The sequence below is a fragment of the Cyanistes caeruleus genome, chromosome 4 (assembly GCF_971803275.1).
Source record: "Cyanistes caeruleus chromosome 4, bCyaCae1.hap1.1, whole genome shotgun sequence".
NCBI lineage: Eukaryota > Metazoa > Chordata > Aves > Passeriformes > Paridae > Cyanistes > Cyanistes caeruleus.
In genome coordinates this window covers 22,500,234-22,525,615 of record NC_141704.1, presented here as the reverse complement: position 1 = coordinate 22,525,615, position 25,382 = coordinate 22,500,234, and the positions used below count along the sequence as shown (strand labels likewise).

Genomic DNA, 25,382 nt, shown 5'->3' with positions numbered 1-25,382 from the left:
CATATTAAGTACTACATACCACATGCAACTACCATGAGTTCATCTAACTGTATAGAAATAAATGTGGTTTTATTTACCATATGTTCAATCACATTGAGAGATTATTTTAATTCATCAGAACTCCTGGGCTAATTGAAGGACATAGGTTTTCTTCCTCAGGCTAAACACCACTTATTTTAGCCATTGAGTCCTCCAAGAATTTGCTAAAAATGAGGCTGACTTGGAAAAGGTGGACTTTGAAAGATGCTTTTTGATGGTCTGCATACAGTAACACAATCCATTTGGCAGGGCAAGGGCAGTTTGAAAAGAAGGTAGGATTACCTACAGATTTCATCTTCATCCACTACAATTTTTTTTTTCTTTTGAGGAGAAGAAAAAGAAGAATTTAGATTTTTTTTTCCCAAGATTTACACATCTCACATCATGGTTGATCCAATGGTTTGAAGCAGGTTGTTGGATGCAGACAAAACCTTAATGAATGGATGCAGTGTGTGTGCAGACATGCTGATGATGTGCTAAGCATCCACCAGCCAGAGGTGCATCACATTACAAGAAATGTACAGCTATCTTTCTATCTGAGATCTTCTTTAGACTTATGAGAGAGCATTCCCTTCAAAATCCCAGCACACAGTCTCTAGAGGATGACTGCTGATATTGTCCCGTGATGGCTGCAGACTTTAGAGCTCTCTCTCAGGGCTAGAGGGCAGGGACCATAGGTTTCACACACTGCAGTCCTAGTTTTCATACTTTCCAAAAAAACTATGATTTCACCTTGGAAGACAGAGTTAAACAAATATGCCTGATGCCGGTGATACAGTCCTGATGTAGCACATACCTACCTGAACAATCAAAAACTTCATGACTGTATTATCTGGTTTCTATAACTGACTGACATCTTTAAGGATGACCTCCCCTTTTGATCTGTCTTTCTGTACAACCACAAGTCCACTTTGGCTCATTTATTCCTTTCCCACTTGCAGCAAGGCTTGACTATTTTAGCAGACCTGTTTCCAAAAGTAGGTGAATTTCCCTAGTGGTACAACCTGTATTCATACCCAGGATGATGTTGCTATCTTTCTCTTATCTGATCTGGAAATAGGCTGAGGGCAGTCTCATCAATTTTGTGATGATATTTGAAGAAGTATGTCAGGGCCTTAACAGTTGTCTGTTTCATCTAGTTATGCTAATTACTCTAAAGGAATCTGCTCTGACTCCTGTCACCTATTTCTCATTCTCAGAACAGCAGAAAAACAATAGTAATATGCTAAGACCCACCTGATATTTTTATATAATGCCCAGTATCATGGCATTTCCAGACTAGAACTGCCACTTTAACACATGATTGTAATTAACTTGTTTCTTCTTCTAGGGGTTTATTAAATGACTGCACATAATGCCCTTCCATCTCCAGACCTGACCAGAAAGGTACCCCAGGGCAGACTTGAAAATTTGTTCATGGGTCCACTTTTTATGTATATGTATCTGAGCAGGTATAGAAAAATTTCAAAGCCCTAAAATGCTAAATCATGTAATAGTGTAGACTGGGATGTGTGTATGTGTTTTGCTCTAATTTTGACATAACAAAAAAAAAATAAGAGAAAGAGATCTTAATCTTTGATGCTCTGCAGTGTTTGAGACTTAGGAAATGTTTGGCATGACTCTTCACACCTAAACTGCTAGTGAATGTACAGTGTTGGCAAAAAAGGCATCTGTTCATCATGTTCATTGACACTGGCCATGGTTCTTTTCTTCTTTTTTTCCATGGAAGTTGTTGATCTGCTATTTGAAATCAGTAGTAGATGAGATTAGATCAAATTTAGATAGGAGAATGATGAGAATTCTAATCACACTAGAATGAGATAAAAATGTCTCATCTGTCAATTTTGTGTAATTAATATCTGAATATGCTTCTTTGCAATTCCCATGTTCTGTGATAGTGAAATGGTGTCATATGATACTAGAAGAGAAGCAGTCTTGTATGTTCTACCAACTGCTGTATGTGTGTAACTTGGTAGGGCCTGTTTGTTATTCTGCTAATGATATGTTGGGTTTTTACAGAAATGTTCTCACCCACATTACAAGCTCATGATGTCCTTGCCTGTGAATATCTGAGAACTGCTTTTTAAATAGATATGCATCAAGATACTACAGTGATGGGCTTATGAAATGGAGATTAAAGAGACATGGATATATACAGGCTGGAGAATCAAGAGATTTTGCAACCTAAAAGAATTGTTGCTTAAAACCTCAAGTTAACCTACTTTAGAATTAGGACATATTCTAAGCATGGACTGTCTTCCTAATTGTAAATAGCTTTATGCACGTGTGTGTCTGTCAGAGAGGGAAAGACAGAATATCCAACCAGTTCTTCCATGAATGCAAGGATCCTTGACTTCTGTGGGTCATGCTATGCTTTATTAAAGAGGTTTCTTCTGACATGATGTGAAAAGCTGGAAACCCCCTTGGGTGAGAGAGAAATGCTTGTGCAATACAAGCATGAACAGCAGCTGTTTAAGAATTTCCTCTATGAAGAGGCTTTGAGAGGTCCAGGACAGGAGTTAGAAGAGCCTCTGTGAGCTCAGGGCTAGTTTTAATTTGTTTGCTACCATACATAATCTGTCAAGAGCTTCTCTGCAGCCCACAATGGGTAAGGCATGGGAAGTTGAAGGCATTGTCATGTTCATTCTTGGCCCTAACATCAGATGAGGGTAGACTCATCTGAAATTCCTTCTTTTCTGTGGGAAGTATCACTGGTACACTGTTGTGGCTTATTTTTAATCACAATAGGTTAATAGTGGTAAGTGGAATCAGTTTTCAAAACTGTGACATTCCTGAAAGGAATAGATAAATAGATAGATAAAAATGTTTGATGAGTGTAGTCCAAAATGCCTCTACCACATAAAATATCTAAAAAAACTTTGGAAATACATCCTTAAACATGTCATCTTATGCAGTCTGAGTTTTATTTGCATAATCAAATGTTCAAGGTGGAAGTGGTAAAACATCAAACTCCAAATTAAGAAATGAAACAACAAAATTCCAACTTCCAGGATGCCAGCTATCCTGATTGACAGAGGAGGTAAGAGAAGCTGAGTATTTCTGTGCAGAGAACAGGGCTGTTACTGTCTGATGGCTCTGTGGGGTTTCTTAATCCCAGTTTTACATGTTTGTTTCTCATTGTGGATTCTGGCTGAGCTGACTGGGGTAATTGATTCTGCACACAGTTTCATTGGCAAACTGCAGTGAACCTGGGTTCTCCTACTCTTTGAATTTGTCTTCTATTACCTGCTTCATCAGAAGGAAATGCTAGTCCTATCCACTCAAAATAGGGTAATAGCATTAAAAAGAATTCCCACAACACTTTAGGTTCTGTGGTCTCTCCATACAGAGATGTTTGTTTTTTCAGAGGAATCTATAGAATGAGTGGCAGCATACCCATATTTGAGTTCTTCAAACTGCAAGTTCAGGGTAGCCCAGCAGAGACTGCTATACTTAAAGTACTTCTGTCATCCTGGTAGGATTTCTAACTCTCTTCAGGCCATGGTGCTTTCTGGTGGTCACATCACACATGACTGGACTCTATTGAGATTATCCTCCATCCAAATAACCCCCTTTTCTTTCCCCTTTGAACCTGCAGAAAGGACCATCTTTCTACAAATAAGGCACATCCTTTGTGGAGTGGGGGAGGGGGGAGGTGGGTATTATTTTGGTGTAAATTCTAATGAATCCCATTTATAGAAGACCAATACACACTGTGTAGGAGCAAACCACATGAAAAACTGTAAGGGAAAAAAGCAGGAAGCTGCAAGCAATCATGAGAGCAATTGTGTACTAGCAATTAGAAGTAAATATAAACTTAAGCAAAAGAAATTATCACCAAGGATGAAAGATGCAGGGCTAATTTTGCAGCTATAGCCATCTATAACCTGTACTTTTTGTCTTTAAAGTACATGATACAGCTTTTTATTGATCAAATCACACAGATTTTGCTTTTGCTAAAGGACAGATTTCATATTAAGATGCCAGGGTACTGGGAGTTCAAAAAGATATTTCTGGAACATTATGAGAGGCATTTAAAAACCTCCCAACTAGCTGTATTCTTTCCTTAGCTTTTTGTTTCTGGATTTTACAACTTCTAAGTCATATTTTTTCCATTTGAAGATTCTTTTTATAGGTGACTCAACCAACAGAGGGATGATGTATTATCTAATTGAAAGAGTGAATAAGACTCTTCAGGAATGGCAGAAGACTCATGATGTTAAATGTTATCACAATATCAATGAGGGGAAAACATTTATCAGTTATTCCTACTACCCCCAGTTCTGGATGAATGCAAACCAGAGACCGACTTTTGAAAAAGCACTAGAACAGCTGCTGCAGAGGTACTGCACAAACTCTGTGTCTCCCTTGTTTGTATTATCATTCTATTCACAAATGTGTTTAACACGTTTTTCAATTAAAGTCAGTAATGTGCACAGACCATATTGTGTGGTTAAAAAATAGCTGAAAATTATATCAGGCCTCTAATCAGGGTGCCAGATACAGTTCAGTGAAGTGCAAAGCAATGCAGTTAAAATGTTTGCCATCTGTTTAAAGCAACATGTGTTGTTTTTCTTTTCTGGGTTTCAGATCACGTCCCCTGGAGAACACAGACCAGACTGTATTAATTGTAGGTGGTGTTCAGTGGCTTAATTCCAATCACCTGCAAATTATCCAAAAGGTGTTAAACAGGTAATGTTATGTTCTTGGTGTTATTCAGATTTTTAATATGATAAATTATGGGAAACAACACAAAAAAAAAATACAAACTTTTAATTTGTTTTTTTCACAGGTGTGTACTTAAGTGACTTTGAAAAAAAATAAAACATGCATTGTGCTTTCATGTGTCTCTTAAGTAAAATGTGTATACTTGGTTTTTTTTGTTGTTTTTTTTTTTAATTTGCAAAACAGGGAAAATCTATCAAATATCCTGGTAATTGTCAAATCCATAGGGATGGGCTTTCACCTTCCAGTGGATGGAATCCATTCTCTATCACAGGTAAGCTACAGTGAGTACATTTTGTACAGTAAGTACATTCTGGGTGTTTTTTCATGGAAGACTTGTCATTTCATCATTAATTTTGCTGTCTGGTCAAAATATGTTACAATGTCTGCTGAGCACATTTTAAGTGGATCAAAGGAATATTACTGTTTGTATTTGCTCATACTGCTTAGTAATAATAGGGATTCAAACCACTTTCCTTAATTCATTGATTCTGCTGCAGTCAGAGAGCATTTGAGATGCCATGCTTGGTCCACTGTCCCAAGAACCAGAAGAAGCTCCAATATTAATCCTACTGCCAAAACTGAGAGATTGTGCTGGAGACAAACAGATTGCTCCTCATACTGCATCGTGCATAGGGCCTCCCCAGGCTTCCTCCGTGGTTACTGCCAGATCCAATTCACTTGTCTGGCTTGCACACCTCAATATCTATCTTAACCCACCTGTGAAGCCAGGACATTACAGAGCAGCTGGAATGTACCGGTGAATCCAGCATTATTTGCACGTTAATCGGATGTTACAATTGATTTAAATCATATCCAAGACTCTCAGAGTAACAAATGTGCTCATTTCAATGCACTGTGTAACTCCCTCAATTCACTGTTTTTGTTTACAGCTTGGACAGTGATTCTCTATTGAACACACATAAAATGCATGGATGAGAAGCACTGGAAGGCAGAGTGGAGTAAATGATGCCTACCAGTGCTGTGTGTCATGCTCCAGCTATTCCCAGGTGTTGAAAAGAGAAAATTATTACCTTTCAGAGATTACGTACAGTACTCCTTGTGCACTGGGGACTAGCGCCCACATCTTTTTGCAACCATAACACACTGCTGTATTCAGTGTGTGACTTCCTGCTACTCCCTCCCTTCTCTTTGCCACAGAGACTGCCCTGTCTGATTTTGCCCATTCTTTCTAAGTTAGTACTGCCTATCTGCCTTGTCTCTACTGAATGTCTTCTTATTGATTCAAACAATTTATCTTAATTTATCTGGAGGTGTTAAAAAGAACAAAGTAAGGAAATTGTTGTCATTAACATGAAGAAACATTTTCATAGGTCCTGTCATAGTTTTCAGTCAAGTTCAATCCTAGAATGAAGAACTTCAGTCCAGGGTATGTGAGGGAAGGGTAGAGTGTTAAAGGCTTCCTAAGACATTTTCTTTTTCCTATTCATTAAATCTACAAAACTCCAGAAATCAGCTACAGTGCATAACCAACATCCTTTTCCCTTTCATAACTGGAATCATATGCCAAATTACCCATGTGGTTTGTATACTTCAGGATTACCCCAGCAACTCCCAAAGGCCTTTTGTCTGCCGTGTTGAATCCACTGCCTTGCCAACTTTATGGCTAACTTTTTTTCCTATTCCTGGTCTTCTTGAAGTATATTCAGAAATAATAATCCATTCTTCAGTATAACCATATTTAAGATACCTATGGCCCTATAGTCCCTTTTAAGCAACTGCCTCAATGAACTTTATTTTAAGCTGAATTCTTCTTTAAAGGAGCAGCTTCACCATTTGTTACAGATAAACTTTATAATTGGAACTTTTTTCTGAATTATACTTCATATTAGTGAAGTACATGTTAAAAACCATTAGCCAAGAATTGTATTTTAAACAATCATGAAATCTTCCTATAAAGGAAGCTGCACATCTACTGAAAAGTAATTATAATTTCTGAAAAAAACTCTACATCAGTCTCGGAGTAGTAGCTTTTGTTAAGAGTGAATTAATAGTAATTCATGTCCGTAGTTTAACATAATTGTTTATTCAAAATGCAGTTTTGCTATTTTTTTCAATGACACAATAACCTTTCAACAGTCCTTCTGACAAGACATTGCAATTTTTTATCTGGAATGCAGGCGGAAGTACAAAACTTGTGGAATGAAAACTTGATTATTCTGGATACAGCAAAAAATTTGGGCTATGAAGTGGTTGACACCTTTGTCATCACCATGGGACGTTACAAAGAATTCCTGCAAGGGAAGTGTGGCTGCCATTTTCATGAGGTAATAGTTTACACTTGTATCACTCCCAGATATTTAAGATATTTTAACTGTCAGATCTTAGAAACAAGGAGCTATATGGTGAGGTCAGCATCTGTCACTCAAAGTTAGGCCTGAATACAATTTGTGGGAAAGTGGTTTGTGTGGTGGCATTTGGCTGTCACTGCTCACAGTGCAAGGCCACCCAAGGACATGCTGAACTGCAAAAATAAACATGCCCTTCTGCAAAGGTAACTCGTATAAAAGTTTGTTGCACAGTTTGCAGGTCCTTGTATTATTTGCTACATGTCATATATCTCTGTTGCTTCTGCATGGACTCAGTTTCTCTTTTTACTCAGTCTCACAAGTGTTTGACTGATGCATTCCTAACCGAACAGCTCAGCACACTGACATCAAACCATACATATAATTAAAATGGAGCTTAAAATTGAAGAACCAATATTAATACTATATCTCTGTTTTCCTATGTCTGAGAAAAAATCATCTGTAATTTGTACAGTGATCCACTGTACAAACAGAAGTGTTGATTGCTTGTTCTCTCTTACACCGGTAATCCTGCTTTCTTGACTAAAATCTATAGAATTTTTTGGGAGTGTTATCAGACTCACATGAGCTCATGTGCCATGTGTCAGCTTCACAGCTGGTTTTCACTCAGTCTCCACAGCAGCTCACATGTTTTCAGGCCAGTGCCATGGCCTCTAGCCTGCTTTGGGGCCAACATCAGCAGGTGTGGTTAGTTAATCAGTTAGTTAATTAAGCTCTACTCTGCTTAATATTTGAGAGGCACAAACACAGCTCAGTGCAAATGAAGCTGGAAAAGAGGGAGTAAATTACGGAGTAGATATTCACATGATTGATAAATAGTCCCATGGAGCAAATGCTTCCCTCCATTTTACCCAGGGAGCTGTATTGACTTTTTTTTAATCTAGAACCCAGATGCTGGGGTTTTTGTGGGTCATTGCTAATGTTTGCCATTTCCACAGATCTTATGAGTGAAACAGAAAGCTTCAAAATTAAATATTTCAAATGCTTTGTATGGAACTGGGTGGAAAAATAGCAGGGCGTAATCAGTCATCAGCATTTTTCATGTACTCCTCCATCATTTCGTATGAGCTCATGTGCAGATTTGTTCTTGCTTCTCTGCTGAAGGAATCTCAACAGAGTATGTGTTTCTGGGGAGGATCAGGGGAGAATTTGGCTCACAGAGCTGTTGTTAATGAGGTTTGAGAGGTCATTGTGCCTGAAAGAGCCATAGATAGGCTCAGTATAATCCATCATGCACCAAAAACCAGACTTGATTCTTGAGGAAACCAAAAAGAAAGTCCTTGAGTTCTTTTGTTACTTCATTAGTTTTAATAGTTTTGTCATCAGCTTATTTCTGCATCCTGGCAAGTGGAGTTTCATTAGGTGCTGAAGCAGTTTGCACCAGGAAAATGGCATTTTGCCCCCAAGGACAGAGCCAAGAACACTGTGTAAAACCTCAGCACTTTTCATGTTTTTGGAAACCAGATGAGACAGATTAAATCTTGTGCTTTGTACTTTCACTTTCTTTCTCTTAAAAACCGACATTCCTAAAGTCTCAGAAGATGTCACCCCTCTCTAAATGCCATCCGAGCTAAAGTATGGCTGTGCAAGAATGGAGGGCTGGCCGTTCTGTGCAGTCAAAAAACAACAACTGAAATGCCTTCAGCAGCTCTCATTTAGTTCCAGCTAGCTGGCTGAAGAGAAATCTATTTCCTCTGAATGGCCTGAGGAATTATTTACATTCCCACCAAGCCATTTCAGATGGTCTCAGTTGACCCTGCTAGCAAAGAAATCTCCATCTCTGTAGACTCTACAATCTTTGCTCAGATTTCTAAGGGATCTGTACTTTCAAAGAGATTATACTGAGCTGGGACAAAATATCTTGCGTAACCCTGGCACTCACTGCCCAACAAACTTGTAGTTCTATGCACACATGAAACCTTGTTTTTTTTATCTAACTCATTCTTTAAAAATGCTTATGAACATTGGTCAGCATTATACAATTATTACAGAAGCTATTTTTAAATTCAGATTTATTTCCTATTTTAATGGCAGTGAAATCATAATCACTACACAGAAATTAGCAACCTTGGGATTTTTGTATCTTAATCCCAGTGGCTGGGTGAACATTAAATTGCATTCCTGGGAGATTATGCCTAACAGGAATGCAGTTTGGGTGATTGGTTCAAGGTGGCATCATTTTGAAATAATTGTAAGATCTAAGGCACTAATTTAGAAAAATGAACCTACAGTAATTGCATGAAAACAAATAATAGCCCTTGGCTTAGCTGTATGAAATTGATCAGAGGATATATTAATTTTCTACATGGATAATTCCTGGTCTGTTTTCAGTTCTGGCAGCTCCCTCATAGTCTCTCTGCTCAGTCTTTCAAGCATTTGCACATGTTATTTCTTCACTCACACCTAATTTTGTATGGTTTATTTTATTTATTATGAGCTTCACCACATATGTGTTGATTCTGATTGTTCAGTGACAAGAAATATACATTATATATTTAAAAGCTAACATGCTTCTGCATAAATATGTGCATTAATAAACAAATTCTGCATTTTCAAGTGTCTGCTGTGATTGATATAGCAGGAAAACTGATGGGCATTAGAGCTATCAAGTCAGCATATACATACAATTTTAAAAATGAGTTAAACACATTTTCTGTCTTCTCTGGGTTTGCCCTGCCTGGGCTGAGGTCCTCTGTCCTGCATATGTGCAAGGTTCTAAAGTTTTGTCTCTCTCCAAGTGACTTCATTATTCACTGGTAACTGACTATTCGCTGAGACAAGACCTTCAGCATTTCACAGGAGATCACCCTCCCAATTGTTAAGCTCCAGACAACCTAACCTTTCACTTTCTCACTCGTTAGTTCCATGAGCATGGTTTTATTCCATACAAGTTGAACACAATAATTCCTGACCTTTATACATGTTTTAGGGTCCAAGGTGAAGCAGTCTTCAACACTAAGTTACTGAATCCTGTTGTGGTTCTGTCTATATGGTGTCCCAGGGAGAGGGTGTTAAATTGCACCATAATTCCCTTCTTGGAGAAACACGACACACGAGGGTTTTCATCTCACCCTGGGGCTGGGTCAGGTTTGCATCAAGACCTCAGAATGAGGCATTCTCACAGGGCTCATAGCTGAGACACGTTATATGTACCTCAAGTGCTTGGTATCAGAGCAAGATGAAACCTTTCCACAATTTGGAGCAGTCATGAGGTTTTTTTTTCACATGCTAAAAGTATACACACAAGCTGTTGAGTATGAATTTTATTGTTTTAGGTAAATTGTCTCTAATGAGGAGAACGGAGTCTAATACACAAAGGCATTACAGAGTCAAATGACTCAGTATAATGGGCCTATGCATGTAGATTTCAAAAATTATAATCTTACTCTTAGTGAGTTTGTAACATTAGAAGCTGGCCATTAAAATACTGTTTATGAGAAACTTGCACCTCAAGGTAAGAGTATTAGGACCCGCTTCATGGACAACTGCCTCAGCATTTCTGCACACACAGCTGTGTGTCTGTCTTTCTAGGTGCAGGCAGAAAGCACTCACATATGTCATTTCTTTTGCAGGTGGTGAAATCCAATCCCTCTGAAGAAAGGCCACACATAACAATGACGTTATCAAGGCACTATACGCTGGGGAAATATTTCGGCAGTCAAAGCAAACCATCACAACTGCAGGACTATGCAACAAATTCTCAGTCCCCATATCATGTCCGAGGTCCAATAAATCAAGTTTATTCTGAAATCCTTCTCAGCAGGCTCTGTGCAAATAAGAGGGAGTTTGTCAGCACATAGCCTCTCTTGGATATAGCACCGAGGCTAGGGAAGTGCCACTGCCTGAGTGACAATTGAAGGACCACTGTGGATTTATGATATGCTTCCTTGATTGACTGCATGCACACAAAGAGACTTCAGGATATGTGGGTTTTTTTCCAAAAACCTGATGAAATTAAGATATGCCCTGGTGACTCTGTTGTGTGAAAATGGAAGATGGAGGGTTGCAAAGGAGAGAAGAGGGGAAGGTACTTGAACTATTGCATAAAACTAGAACAGCTGTAGCTCAAGCAAGCGTGTATTATTGATAGTAAAAAGACATATATTCTCTTGAACATTTGCAAAAGAGCTGTTTTAGGTCTTCAGCACTATCTATTTTTCTATTTATAGACACTGTAATATTTGAATGTATTTAGAAACTGACTACATTCCATTTGAAAGAGTTTTATTTTATATGGACGGGATTCCCTTCCATATCAAACCTTTTCTGTTTCAACACTTGCTTTATAGAATCTGAAAATGTCTATTAGCATTTTACTGATGATACTCAGTTTTGAACTCTAGTTTTTAGTGAGATCACATCTCTTCTTTGTATCTTAGATGGAACAGATATCTACTCTATTTTTTTGCATGTTCTGAAGCTAATAGGGAGATAGGTTACCTACACTTGAGACTGATTGTAACTGTTTCAATGTAACATGTAAATATAGTGAGTTTGTTAACCTAAATTTATTTATGGTCCTAGTTTAGGAGAGTGTCCGTATGCAGGAAGAATGTTTAGGTAAGTGCTTCAGTGTCTACCTTCTCCCGTAAGCCAATCAAATATTTATTCTTCCTGCACAGAAGTGCCATTTCTTTAATTATTTTTTACAAAACACTTGCCAATGTGTGAAGCCAGTGCCACAAACATTTAAAAAAAAAAGCACACACAAGAATTTCAGGATCTGGTAATTTATCTGTCATAAGAAGTATGTGATATGATGGCAGCAGAATCTACTGCGAGTATCTCTTGCTTGGCACAGACAGGGACCTTCTCTGAATGCCAGTTTCAGTTCAGACCTTCTGTCAGCTGCAGTTTCATGCTGTAGGCCAGCTACATCCCCAGTGTTTGTAGCCCTGTGGGTGACACCCCAGGGAGAAGCTGTGTGTTGGTCCCCTCCCACAGTGCTGGCAGCCCTCTCACAGCTGAGGTGCCCGATGTGAAACTGTGCACGGTCCAGGATTAGCAGCTGGGTGACAGGTTAGTGGCAACCCATAGGACTGTTGTCCCTACAGATTATCCAGTTATGCAATTTCATTCATCCAGTCACATAGCAGGCAATCAAGGCACCACTCTACCAGCAAGCATTAGAGAAGGGTGTTCTAAGCAGGCAGGTGCAAGTCTAACCAAAGGTCTGCTGAGTTCTGTGTCATGCTTCTCTGTCACAATTTTACATATAATCCTCCACTAGCTTTTGCTTTGGGAAATGAAGCCACAAAAAATGTCAGGGAAAAACGTTGTTTTATTCCAACAAATAAAAAAACAAAGCAAAGAACTAATTATCATCTTACTTGCCTTAGTAGCACACAGAGGGCTACCCTGTATAGAAGTAGGGCTAGCAATTCAGAACACAACATTTAGTATTTGCCTAAGGTCCTGTATCTATAAACAGTCTGTATGCCCAGCTATAGTTCTGTGAATTTGTGCTTCTTCAGGTAAGAAATGTAAAGTTTTAATAGGAAATTCTCTAGCAATATGGAGTTTGGCATCCTAGATGATAGAGAGTATCCTCCAAAACAGGATCTGGCATTCCTGATTTAAGACACCTTTCACTATATTGAAAAACCTTCTAATTTAGATAACGACAAAATTAGTGAGATGGTATGATTATATCTGTTTCTTTATAATATGCTGCTGATTGCTTACAAAAAATATCCCCAAATTTCAATGTAAGGTTTTCACTGGCATGGAGATCTACATGAAAGATGGGTCAGGAGCTGTGTGTAAATACTGAAAATATCAGCATTTGGTTTTGAGCAATATGATTATCTAAAGAATGTAATTATATGCAAATGATGTAATATATTCTCTTGGGTCTGGAAATCCAGGGCTGCACAACCATAAAGCTGAAGGATAGAATATCATCATTGATATTAGTAGATGCAAAATACAGCCAGATGCCTTTGGTATTAAGATGATCGATGATAGCTGTATTACAGTTCTGCTTCTGATAAGATTTTTTTTTTTTGTAGCTCATTTAAATCCACATGCTGTTACTGTTCTTGTTCTGTACATAAACGTTTTTAAGGCATTAACTGGGTTTTTGTGGGGTTTTTTTAGCCAAAACCTATTGCTGAAGCATCAACTTAGTTATGAAAAGGAAAGAGCTGACTTTGTTATACTGTAGTGGATATCAGTGAATGTGCAATTCATCAGTTCTGGTTTCACCACAAAATGGTTTACATGTGCTGTACACCCAGGTGTCTTAATGTTTTCCAAATTTTAATATTTTTCAAATGTATTAAGTGTATATTTTCCTGTGTGTTTTCTATTTTTTACATGTCTATGTACATTATTATGTCTGTACAAAGTCATCGGTACAATTTGCAAATTGATCTTTATTTAAACAAGTTTTTAGAATAAGCTTTTTCCAACACTATGTATAATCCACATAGTCTTAGGAATAAACAAAGGATACTAAGCTACATTTTTGTTATTTAACTTTAAAATATATCTAGTATCTCTATGAATGTGAAAGATGAGATTTGAGATTGACATGCAAGGACTACTTTCTCATATGCATTAAAATTTATGGATTAAGACAACAAAAGGATTACTGTGTTTGAATTCCAGTGAGAGCACATGTTGCTATCTACAGTTTACTCTAGAGTTATTATATCTGCTGTGATATTTTGCCTGAATAAACATTAAAGTGTTCCTATAGTCCATATATCTACCTTAGTGTCATTACTTACCATTAAAATAGCAAAGGGCCTATTGTCAGGTTGAGTTCCACCTCCTAATACAGGGATGAGTGGCCCTGGAATTAGTGGCAGGATTGAAATACTTAGGCTGAGGAACAAGTGCTCTGAAAAGTGGGGTTTCCTGCTCAGTGTCTGCCCAGCAGCTTGTGGAGCTTAGAACAGAACTAGGGTATACTTTAAGCAACAGGTAGAGTAAGAATGGAACCGAGTTGCAAAATAGTCTGATATACAGAGCAGTAGTCTCAGTTATTATTGCATGCCTTTGGCACTGCTTTTCCAGTGTCCAGTGAGTTGCAACTCCTCACCTCTCATGTAACTCCATAGATGTTGAAGTGAATTGGGTCAGAGCCTTGCAGGATACTTGGCCACCATGATCCAGTCCATCCTAATAAATATCTTCGGAATAACTGACTGATTTTGGAATAAACAGTATTGCCCTTTTTGTAGGGAAATGCCTTGACAAATCACCCCTGTCATCAGAGTTGCTGGATTTCAGGGAGCTGAAAGTCTGGACTACGAATACAACATTTAGTCCTGGTATTCATTTGAAAATTATGATCTTTAGAATAATCTCTTTCACACTGTTAAGTACAAGGCCTTTATTTTTCTCTTCTGTGACACATTAAAGGGACATCAAAGTAAGTTTATTTGCTTAGTGGGTGGGGTAGCAAGGCATCAAATTACCTCGAGGTTGAAATAACCACTAATAGTTATGATTCTATTGCTATGTTGAGCCAAAGAGAATGCTTTGAAGATGCAGATATGTGTGATATTAAGTTGACTGCAGTCCAGGGATCTTTCAGATTACTCTCTTAAAGTAAAACAATTTTTAGAGGTGCAGTGAACTATTTGGCATAGGCTCAAACTGCTAAACAAGTCTCTGTAGGGTCACATGAAAAATATGGTCTTACCTTCTTGTTTGCCTGCTAGCTTTGCATCTGGCTTGTTTTACCTCACTGGCTGTCTGCACCTGCTCTACTCCACATCAGCCTTTCTTTCAGGTGACCTTAGAAATTTGTGTTTTGTCAGACTAGCAGCTTCTGGAAGTCTGATACAATTTTTGCAGATTCAGTCTGAATCTTCAAAATAAGTTTTTCTCAAGCTCAAAAGCACTGGAATACAGCAGGGGTAGAGCAAGCCTCTTATCTAGGGCAGTGATTTTCTCTGATGAATTTAAAACAGCTGTGTATTAAGTAGTTACTTTGCACAAGCACTTGCCTCTTCATGGAGTTTGCCTTTACTGAGCAAAAATTCATCTTTCAATCTCCACTGCTATTTTTACCTGTGTAAATCTTCCAAACACCAGAACAGTCTGTGTAAAATGCAGCCATAGCTGTTTATTGGTGCTGGTACATAACCTGAAGCATTTGCTGGTACCTTCACAGTATCCATTTAACAGAAAAACTCTGACTACACAGTGAAAAGACACTGCATTTCAGGCTTACTCACCCGTGGTTAGATTATACCTAAAAATAGTGCTACATGTCAGTCTAGGCCAGTACCTGGAGCTAAGTGCCCTAGAAAAACTGCTCAGGTCATTAACTGCAGTGGTCAAGATGAGCCTGTGGGGTCACAGCAGGGTCTTCTGCAGCAGGAGTTTCTGTTGTGATGGACTTCTCCCATTTCTGTGGTTTTTCTTCTGACTGTTTGGCCAGCTCTCGGCACCTGTGGGCAACCCTTCCTGCAATCCCTCAAGCATGTTCAGCAGCCTTGGCAGGCAACACCACATAAAGCAGCCCTGAAATGAAGATCAAGCATATGTTTAAATAAAATCTGAACCGCAGTCTTTATGCAACACAGCATTTATTAAGCAGCACCTTCATTTCCTCTAGTACTGAATTTCCCTGATGAGGAGCAGGATTCATTCCCTTTCAGCTGAAATTCAAGTACCAAGGTATTTTACCAGCTTTTGACAACCTTTTTTCCCCACTGCTAGCTTGCCTGAAATGAAGGGGGGGACTGCTCTACATGCTCCTGCCTAACAGAGTGAGGTGTGTTCACACAGTCGCTGCAGTGGGCGTTTCCTCCCATACCTCATCGTGGGGACAACATTCCTACATTCCTGCAGCGGTGTTTTCAATATTGTGATTTTTCTGGATGTGTTTTGAGCAGTGACAGTCTGTGTGGTTAAAACAGACAGCTCAGTGTCTGCCTGCACCACCTGCCCCAGTGCTGCTCTAAGGACACGGAGTAGGCTCTGGGTGAAGGCAAGACTGCAGAACTAAAATCCTTGAGTGAGGAATAAAAATGGCCCAGACACCTCTTGACAAAGTCAGTGCAGTTATGATGAGCTCACTGCAGATCAAGCATGTGAAATTAATGTTGTCAGGAGCCCTTTAAAGTTAACAAATTATACGGATTATTGTGAGGGTTGGAAGACCAGATTTGTGTTTGTCAGAGTTTCTCACTTACCCTGTTCCAAAAACATCTTTTATATTTTCTTTTGTTCTTGTCATTATCAGCTTCCATATTTCTGTTAAAATTCTGTGGGACTAAGAGGTTTGAAGTAATATTTCTACTCTGATAATGATTGTGCAGCCTCCCCAGATGTTAGTCAAATCATCTAACAGATGAGAGAAGTTTTATTACTTCTGAATGGTATTTTTCCTTTACTTCCATATGCCAGCTCCAAAGTTTCTTTATATTTACAGAAAGCTTTAGTTATGATAGCTCTAATGCCTCCAATGTATTCAAAGAAACCTGCCAATCCCTATTTATCCTAACAGGATGGAAAACACTTTAAGCCTTGAAAACCTGACCGTGCAAGCCATTAGATAATGCAGCACCCAGCATGATCTAGCCCACAAATGGCTTCCTTTGAAATAGAGTCACAGTTGCATTCTACTAAAGTTTTCACTGGGGTGATTACAATTTAAACATTTTTTGTGTGGACTGAGAGATGTTTTTTTCAGCTCACAGCCTTTGTTGGGCTCCTTTACAGCAAATGGTATCTATTAGCTACTGTAAAATCCTGTTTCAACATCCTTTGACACTGTCCTGCCCAGTTCTTATAAAACACATGCATACAAGGGGATTTACGGCTGATGATAAAAGGTTAAATCATAACAGGTCTTACTGCTCCACCCATTACTGTTCCCTAAATTCTACATTGCATCATTTCTGTGCAATAACAAGGAGTCAGGGTCTAATAACCTCTTAATGCAGGGCTCCTCAGTCTCTAGAACAGTTCAGCAATGTAGCTCTGATGGAGTTATCAAAATAACACACCTTCAGCTGTGAAATGCATACAGCAGAGCCTGCAGACATACTCAAAACTTGCCTGTTGGATCAAGGCCAGCCTGGAAGTCAAGGACAGAGACTTCCAGAGACTGTTCTGAGGCACCAAAACCTGGTCACCTGCTTAACCCTATGCATTTAACAGAGACATTGTAATTATGATTGCAGTCACTCTAGGCTTCTTTGTAATCACCACAGAAAGACCAAAATCTGAATTATTCTCTAGAGGTGTCTATAATTTCTACAATTTTGCTTACTGTCAAGGGAACCTAAAGAAACTCAGATTTTTCTGATTGGTGCCTAAAGTTTTGAGAGAAGAATGTCAGTTCAACAATGTGTCTGTGGGATTCATTATGCAGGTAAGAGATGTTTTTACATCCCACTTCTGCTCCTTTACTGCAGGAACTTGATCACAAGCCCACCACTATGATCACCAGGAGATGCTTTCCAGCATGACATGGAACATGCTCAGCATCTGCTCCTGGAGCTGCTTGTATGTTTAACAGAGCACTGTATCAGAGGGATGCCAGTCTGCAGGTGAGCAGAACATTTCATGGCAGTATGGGATATACATTTGGGTAATAAATGAAGAACAAATCTCCACCTACTGCCTTATAACAGAGCTAGGTGAATGTCTGTTTCTGTGAGAAAAGCCAAGCTGTGAGGCACCTAACTCCAGGAAAGAGTAGAGATTGTTTTTAAAGTTTAGATTTCATATCAGAGATGGGTGTCTGGTTGGTATCTGAGGGCTCCAGCTTCTAGCACATATTTGTGTACCAGAAGTGCATTGTGAGCCCAAGTAATTTAGGGGCTGCTGACCATTATGCAGGAAAAATATCTAATAGGCATTAAAAAATGAGCCTAACCTTGGTCACCTTCCCCATTTTGGCTCTATGAAGAATCTCTCCACACCTCACACACAAATAGACCCCCAGCATCACTACTCTGTGAGTGGCTTGCAGCTGTTCATATAACTGTTCTCTGCCTTACTTAGTTCAAAACAATACAGTATAGAAGAGACCTCTTTGAATTGTAGTGTATAAACTAACTTGTGCAATTTCAGATGAGTGGGGCAGCTGTGAGATAGCATTTACAAGAGAGTGAATGGTAACATCCCTGAATTCATAGAGAGGAAAGGCAAATGGAGAGCTGGAGCCAGGAGGGAGCTGACAATCTCCCCACAAGTTAGATGCAGAAAAACCACATCCACTGAAGTGCTGTTGGTGGACTTGTCCTCACCTCCTGGGGTTGAAATGCCTGGCTTCAAAGTAATATTCTTAATGTGAATAAATACCTGCTACAAATACAAGTTTGTAAATGAGATGAAAAGGTCAGAAGCAGGACCTAAATGTTTGGCAACTATATCTAATTGTGCCTAGGGAGCACGAGGGACTATAATGAATCTATAAAACAAGTTACCACCTGCTCCTCCCACTTCTGTTAATTAAAATTCAGTAGAGATACAAGTCATTGAAATGAGTGATCTGTCACTCCACAGGAGACAGTCTGGAGTGGAGTGTCTGTCTAGACAGTGCTGCAATTACCACATTTTGTATCTGCCATCTTCCATGCTCCTCCAGCCTGGCCACTTAGGTTATTTCCTAAGGCTTGAAGGACAGAATATCAGCCCTCAAGTTCACAGTCATTTCTACTTTTGACTAGACAATCTGTTTTGATAGTGGGGAGGTCAATAGAGGTGCAGAGCTGTCTGTAAGCTTTCAAATCCCAAATAACAGCACCACCATCTCAATACTACAGAATATGGTCCTGCAGGTACTGGGAAAGAGTCAGTGCAGTAGCACAGCCCAAGCAAAGTGACTGCCATAGCCAGACAAGGGCAGCACTTGTACATCTAGCAAAACTTCTCTTGTTCAGAAGAGATGCTACCTGACGTGGATTTCCTCCAGGTTATTCCACTTGGGAATTTAAGATTTGCCTTGCTCTGCCCACCATATTGAGGTATCTGCCTCATTTTGGGGCTTGGGGAAGCTGGTATGGTCCTGTCCCTTTCCATCATCCTGACCACACACTTTCTGGGATGTTTGTAAGTGAAAACACCTCACTATTTGTTGCCTGGTTCAAGGCTGTCATTACCTCTGCTAAGCAAAGGCTTTCTACACAGAGAATAGAAGATCTGAGGAGAAAAGTCTCAAATATAGAACATTTAACGGTTTGACAGTAATTCAGCCACAGACAAGTTGTTGAAGTGAAAAGTATGGCTAATGTCCAAGTGGCAGCGCACTGCAATATAAAATGAAAGAAAAATCAAGGCTTGATTTACAAGGGCTCTGGTAAAAATGCTATGACACAACACTGGTAGATTTTAAACAGGGATTTGAGTCTTCAAATCTTTCACCAACTAATATTGAAGGATCTTGACTTTTTGTTTTTTTGTTTCAAATGGAACATTTGGGGAATTTTTCTCATCACACACCAATATGAATGGCAGTGCAAGCTGAAATAGGAATCTGAGGTCCAATCCTGGCTTGTTCATATGTGATATCTTATTACTTTTGAAGAAAACATAGAAATCCAGCAGAAATTCTCCATCTCCTTCCAGGTTATTTCTGACAAATTTAGAGACAACTGTTATGAAAACACCTAAGAAAATGCCCTGCTATGCTCACATGTTCAACTGCAATCAATGCATCTGCTTCCTGGATCCGTAAATATTTTATGGCTATCTAGCCAAGAATGCAGATAATGCTGTCTTGCACATAGGTACAATATGTGGACCTGTTCATGTCTAGACTCCATTTTCCAACTGGTTATATTTTTGTTTCAAAAGATCCCCAACAAGGCCCTCTAGATGATCAGAAAATGATAAACCTCTGAAGCCCAAAGTTCTTCCAATTTGCTTTACTTAGGTGCATACACTTTACGAACATGACTGCATTAAATGAATTCATGGAGTCTCCTGGCATATTTGATGAATCCTGAAAACAAATAATTGTCACCCTCCTACAAAAGCATTCCCTGTCTTTTCCTTTTCCTGCCTTTCTTTGAATATTCCTTGCTAAAATCTTGGCCCTTTCTTTTCCACTTCCATCATTTTTCCTTAATTCTACATCTCCCTTTCCACCTCCCCTGTCTAGGAACAAGTGACCAACCTCGTTTTACAATCTCCACCCATCACCTTAGCCTGCTGACACTAGTGTCCAGTTCTCAGCTGGTGAAGCTGTGATCTCCATCAGCTTTATTTTGGACAAGAAGTGAAGGCTTTGTGAGCAAGACAATGTGCCTGTGTTTACACTGCATAACTGAAACCTGTTAGAAGCAAAAATTGTAAGAAGTCAAAAATTAAAATAAGGTGGGAATACATTTCAGTTTTTCATTTTTGCTTGCAAGATCCATCTTTTCCTTCATCTCACTCATTTTATTCTCCAGCTAATAAATTTCATCAAAATCTTGTTTTCATAGAAATGTGTCCTATCTGTCCATTTATCTTCCAGCCCCTGTGCCTGTATAGACAAAATTAAATAGAGTGTTTACACAGCCATGTCTTCCTTTTTAGCTGATTCTAATACAGGGACGGTGTAGTGAAGGAAGGAAAGATTTGTTTTGTTGAGGCGGAGACCCCTGATTTAAATAGGTGGAGCTGTATTCCCGTAACAGGGCAGATTTGGGATTTGGTGAGTAAGTTGCACCAACTCTCACACTCACACATGCATAAGTGGTCTCAGGAGTCGTATTGTAAAGCAGTCCCCCTTGTAACACATCACCTCAGCATACAGCTTTAAGAGTCTTAAAGCTTCCATAAAAAAGTTATTTCCATAGTTTCTGGCCACTTTCTGTAAGTGACAGATTCTGCAGCTAGGGAGTAGTTTAACATCTGATTATATTTTTTTTAAACCCATTTGCTTATTTTTGTAAGGCAGGTAAATTTAAAGTTAATATACAGCCCTTCTATAGCCACAAATAATACAATGAATCTTTGTCCTCCAATATTTCAGCCGGGATCTGACCCAGTAGACACTTACTGTTAAGTTTACATAATATGAAAATACAATCTGATATAGCTTCATTCACCAGACATTTATTTTTCTGCTTTATTTATACATTATTTGTACACATAGTGTCATTTATTCCTTGAAAGTACCAACAGATATAAAATAGAGACCATATGGAATATTTGAAAGCTCTGAATACTTTATCATCAGATCTGAGAATATGTTTCTTTCCATTTTGAATACATATTATTCACTTAAAATTTTGTATTTAGGCTTTCCTTTCAGCTATGCTGCATTAGTTTTTTGCCTTCACCAATATCTATAGGAGTACAAGTAATTTTTATTGGTAAAGATATGTAATAAGCATTTACTCTCTGTAAATTCAGCTTATGTTTTTGTTTGGTCATTGTCAGTATATTCTTAACTATATAAGAATATACACTAAGTATATTCTTAGTGTTGACATTGTTAATATCATCTTCAATCTCAATTGTAAAAATAAAAATAGTACATCAGTTCTTCATAACTGTGACAGCTACAATAAAACAAAATATATTGACTTCCTTTTCATGTATTTTTGCACCTGAATCACACACTCAAGCTCCCTCTACAATCATGAAAGCTTTTCATCACATGTGCCCATTTAGTTGTACTTCAAAGCACAAGTCAAGTGTCACCAAGTGAGTCTAAAACTCTTTCCTGTTGAATGCCCCATGCCATGGGCCAGCATGCTGTGATACCCTGTGTAGCCTGAGGATGAGGTAAACAGGAAGTGCAGAGTTACTAGATTTGCATGCTAACCAAGCAATCAGCTGTGTGATAATAAAAATAGAAAGCCCCTAGGGTTTTCTTCCCCTTTGCTCCAACAGATATGGAAGTGTAACAAGCCTTGGAAAACACAAGATGATGTAAAGATCTAAAGATAGTAATTTCTGGAAAATGGGCTTATTATCCCTTTTTTTGGTGTGGACCAGGCCTGTTGTATATCATCGTGATGTTTGTCCATGACCAAATGGACTCTCTTGGATCCTTGCAGATAACACCTCTCAAGAGTGCAGCTGAAAAGGATGTATGTTCCATTAAAACACAGATAATGGGATGTCTGGCACTGGAAAACAATTTTGAGGAATAACATAGAGCTTACACTCCAAGCTCATTATCCAAAAATATTTCCTAATCACTTCTGCAGAAATAGCCATAGATATAAAAAAAAAAATAAATCAGTGACAGCAATGGAGCACCTGTCAGACTCTGGCATGCAAAAGTACCAAGCACAGCTGGGGCAGTGGTGAGCCCAAGCAAATTCTAATGCAATTGCTGAGGATAATCAGAAAATAAAATAGATTATATTTACAGAAATGAGAAATTAAAGGACTTGATGATCCTGCCTGTAGTCCTTCATTACCTAAAAGGTAGGAAAATTTTGAATCATAACATAGTTGAATTTTCTGAGCAATATCAGAGGTTGAAAGCATTTTCTGTGAGTATATTTAAAGTATAGAAATATGCTTATTTCTAGACAGAAGATGACATTAACTTGGTTTGGAGGCTGTAAATAATTTGTTCATTCAGGAGAGAAACTTAATACTGTGTGCATTATTAAAAGCAGATATTTATGGCACCATGGCACTTAATTTTACAGCTGTGTTTGTGAGCTCCTTTACACTTTGTCTGGGGAATCTTTCACACACCCTAGGAACTGAAACAAGCAAGAGATTCCAGGCATCTGGGCAGCAGCCCTGTCTCTGCAGAATGGTGAGGAGAGGCAGAGGGAGTGACAAATTGCCCAGCTCCACTCTGGGAGCCAGGATTAACCACTGCACTTTTAAGGCACTGGGACACTTCCATCAGAGGCGTTGATGGAGTCCTGGCATCACCTGGACACTCCAGGGCAATACTGGGCCAGGTTCCTCCTGTGTGTCTCTTCCAGCAGACACTACCTGGCTGTGTCATCTCCTGGACAGGGCTGGGGTGGAGGGTGCCTTGCCCTACTCTCCAGGATGAATCCCAAGGCATGATTGCTACTGCCCATGCCATGCTAAGGAATACAGATCTCTCCTCACAGGAGCAGGGGAAATTGTAGCTGCTCAAGCTCCACACTGACCCCATTTTCACTGGTGGTCCCTGGAGGTTTTTGCAGTTGTTGAGCTGTTCAAACATCTCAGAACACAGGAATAAAAGAAAGTTTTCAAATAAATAATTATAAACACAATAGGAAACTACCAGTGGGAAAATCATAAAAAACAAAAAAAAATTCCCCAAACTACTCAAACTATTCCCTTTTATCCCCATGGCCTTAACTTTTGCATGATTTAGATCAAAGCTATTACAAGGTTGCTGAGATATTAAACCCCAGCTCTTCTGATAACTTGCCAGTTTAGCAGAGTTCAATTAGTTGGGGACAGCCTAAACCCTGTAGACTTTGGCATCTTGCCCTTGCCTACACGCATTTTAAACCACAGCTACCCTGTCTTATGCACCAGTGGAGAAATATCACAGCTGCAGGAATATAAGAAGGGTAAGGTTTCCTAAGCTGACTTTCTTTGACAACAGTGTTAAAAAGTTTAAGTGGGTTCACCTACTCCTGTGCCAGGCCCAGTCAAAAAAGAAAAAATTGTTAGAAAGAGAAAAGAAGGTGATCACTGAGGAGAGGAAATAAGGAAGTGGCTCAGGAAAGAGGTAACATGTAACACTGACTTAGCAAGATTTAGTAAAGATATGATGTTTGTCATTTAACCCAATCAAAAATTTTGACAGTCTTATAAAACCTGCTAGTGCAAGGCATCCTGTGACCATTTAAAATGAACACTTATGAAGGGACAGATCGTTTTCTTTCTAGGGAGTTTCTTGCATCTTGATTTTTGAGATCAGCAGTGCTCATTACCTGTGAAGAGATATGATTTTATATGGACCTTGGATTATCCATAATGTAACTGTATAAGGTTTTAATTTTTTAATATTTTTCATCAAAAAGTGCTAAGTGGGAATGGGACAAGAAGTGTAACAAAGATTATTGGGGACATAAAGGAAAAATGCTGAGACACAAAAGATTAAATTCATGCACTGAAATGTGAGAAATCATTGAAATTTGGGGCGGAGGGGGAAGTGTGTAATTAATTATTTTAATTTGGAATGTTTTAAATGCTGTCCTATAACTTGAATGGCTCTTAAGTTGAAAAAGTAGGCCATTAATTTCTTCCCATTACCACCACACCATGGGTAGAAAGGGACTACTTCTGTGTACTACTACATTCTTTCACATTTCTTCCTAAGCTTCCTCAGTTTAATCTGGCCTTGTAGGTAAATGCACATGTGTGGTGCAAGAAATCTGACCACTGAACCAAGTGCTTTGCAAATTAGGCACATATCCATACCTCGGTGAATGAGAAGATAACAAATAGAGCTTTGTATTACAACTGTTACAGATTCTTGTTTCCATCATTATCCTCACTCAAACAATAAGAAATGCATTAGAAATTGAATTATCAATGAGAAACCAAGGACCTGATCATGGATTTGATGATAATGCACCATCTGACACCAGAAAATTAAATAGCTCTCTGAATGTCAGTTCTCACAGGATGCTGACAGTTCTGTGCGTGTGAATCATGTCTCTATCAGGAGACGTAACAAAATCACCTACAAAAGGGTCATGTGGAAAATGTTCATGCAAATTATCAAGTGGGGTGGGAATATAAATTGAGTTGTAGACAGCTCTGCTCCTAGGGGAGCAGTTCTTCCTCCTTCTTCTACCTGTATTATACCTAAAATCCAGTGCCCTCTTTGGGAGCAAGCCTGCTGCTTCAGCACACATCAGGAACATGCATGAGCACACACACACTACCTTATCCTGCTTATCTCAGGAACTTCTCTATAAAGCTTACACACACATCAACAAAGCTCTGGCCTTACATCCTCAGGGGAGAATGATTTAAAACTAAATAAGGAATACCTCCAGATGCCCCCTCTGCACTGAAATAATTTGGATTATTCCATGCACTTGAATTACTCTTTTCACCAAAGCACACACAATTATCTTCTAGAAGTTCTGCAACACCAGCCAGCAGCACCTACTCTAATCTCATACACTTGATCTAAAAAAAAATAAAATAAAACAAAAAATTCAATTGTTTTGCTTCAAGTACAAAGAGAACATTAAACAAACTTTAGATCAGGGGAAATTTTACTACTATTTTTAGTTTTTAATAGTAATTAAAGTCTGGGTGAAATTAGAATTAATAAGTGGATTTTATTCCCACACCTTTCACACTATGTTTTGGAGCCTTTACAGCATTCCCTTGGTGAATTTTACTTAATAATATGTATATATAATAATACGCTGAAAATATTCCCCTGGG

General features: G+C 38.8%; 1 protein-coding gene and 1 long non-coding RNA gene across 4 annotated transcripts in view; one reads left to right on the top strand and one right to left on the bottom strand.

Annotated features, from left to right (window-relative positions):
• CPED1 (cadherin like and PC-esterase domain containing 1) overlaps nt 1-13,803 on the top strand; it is a 146,397-nt gene extending 132,594 nt beyond the window's left edge. For all 3 annotated transcript variants that reach the window (XM_086886999.1, XM_086886998.1, XM_086887000.1), the window contains 5 exons: nt 4,162-4,382; nt 4,630-4,731; nt 4,951-5,038; nt 6,906-7,052; nt 10,667-13,803. In XM_086886999.1, the coding sequence (XP_086743125.1) occupies nt 4,162-4,382; nt 4,630-4,731; nt 4,951-5,038; nt 6,906-7,052; nt 10,667-10,894 (786 nt within the window). In that variant the 3' untranslated portion in view covers nt 10,895-13,803. The remainder of the gene's footprint in view (nt 1-4,161; nt 4,383-4,629; nt 4,732-4,950; nt 5,039-6,905; nt 7,053-10,666) is intronic.
• The window catches only part of LOC147653477 (uncharacterized), a 17,916-nt gene continuing 4,891 nt past the window's right edge, over nt 12,358-25,382 (bottom strand). The window contains exon 2 of the long non-coding RNA XR_015286240.1: nt 12,358-15,575. This is a non-coding gene — a long non-coding RNA (uncharacterized LOC147653477). The remainder of the gene's footprint in view (nt 15,576-25,382) is intronic.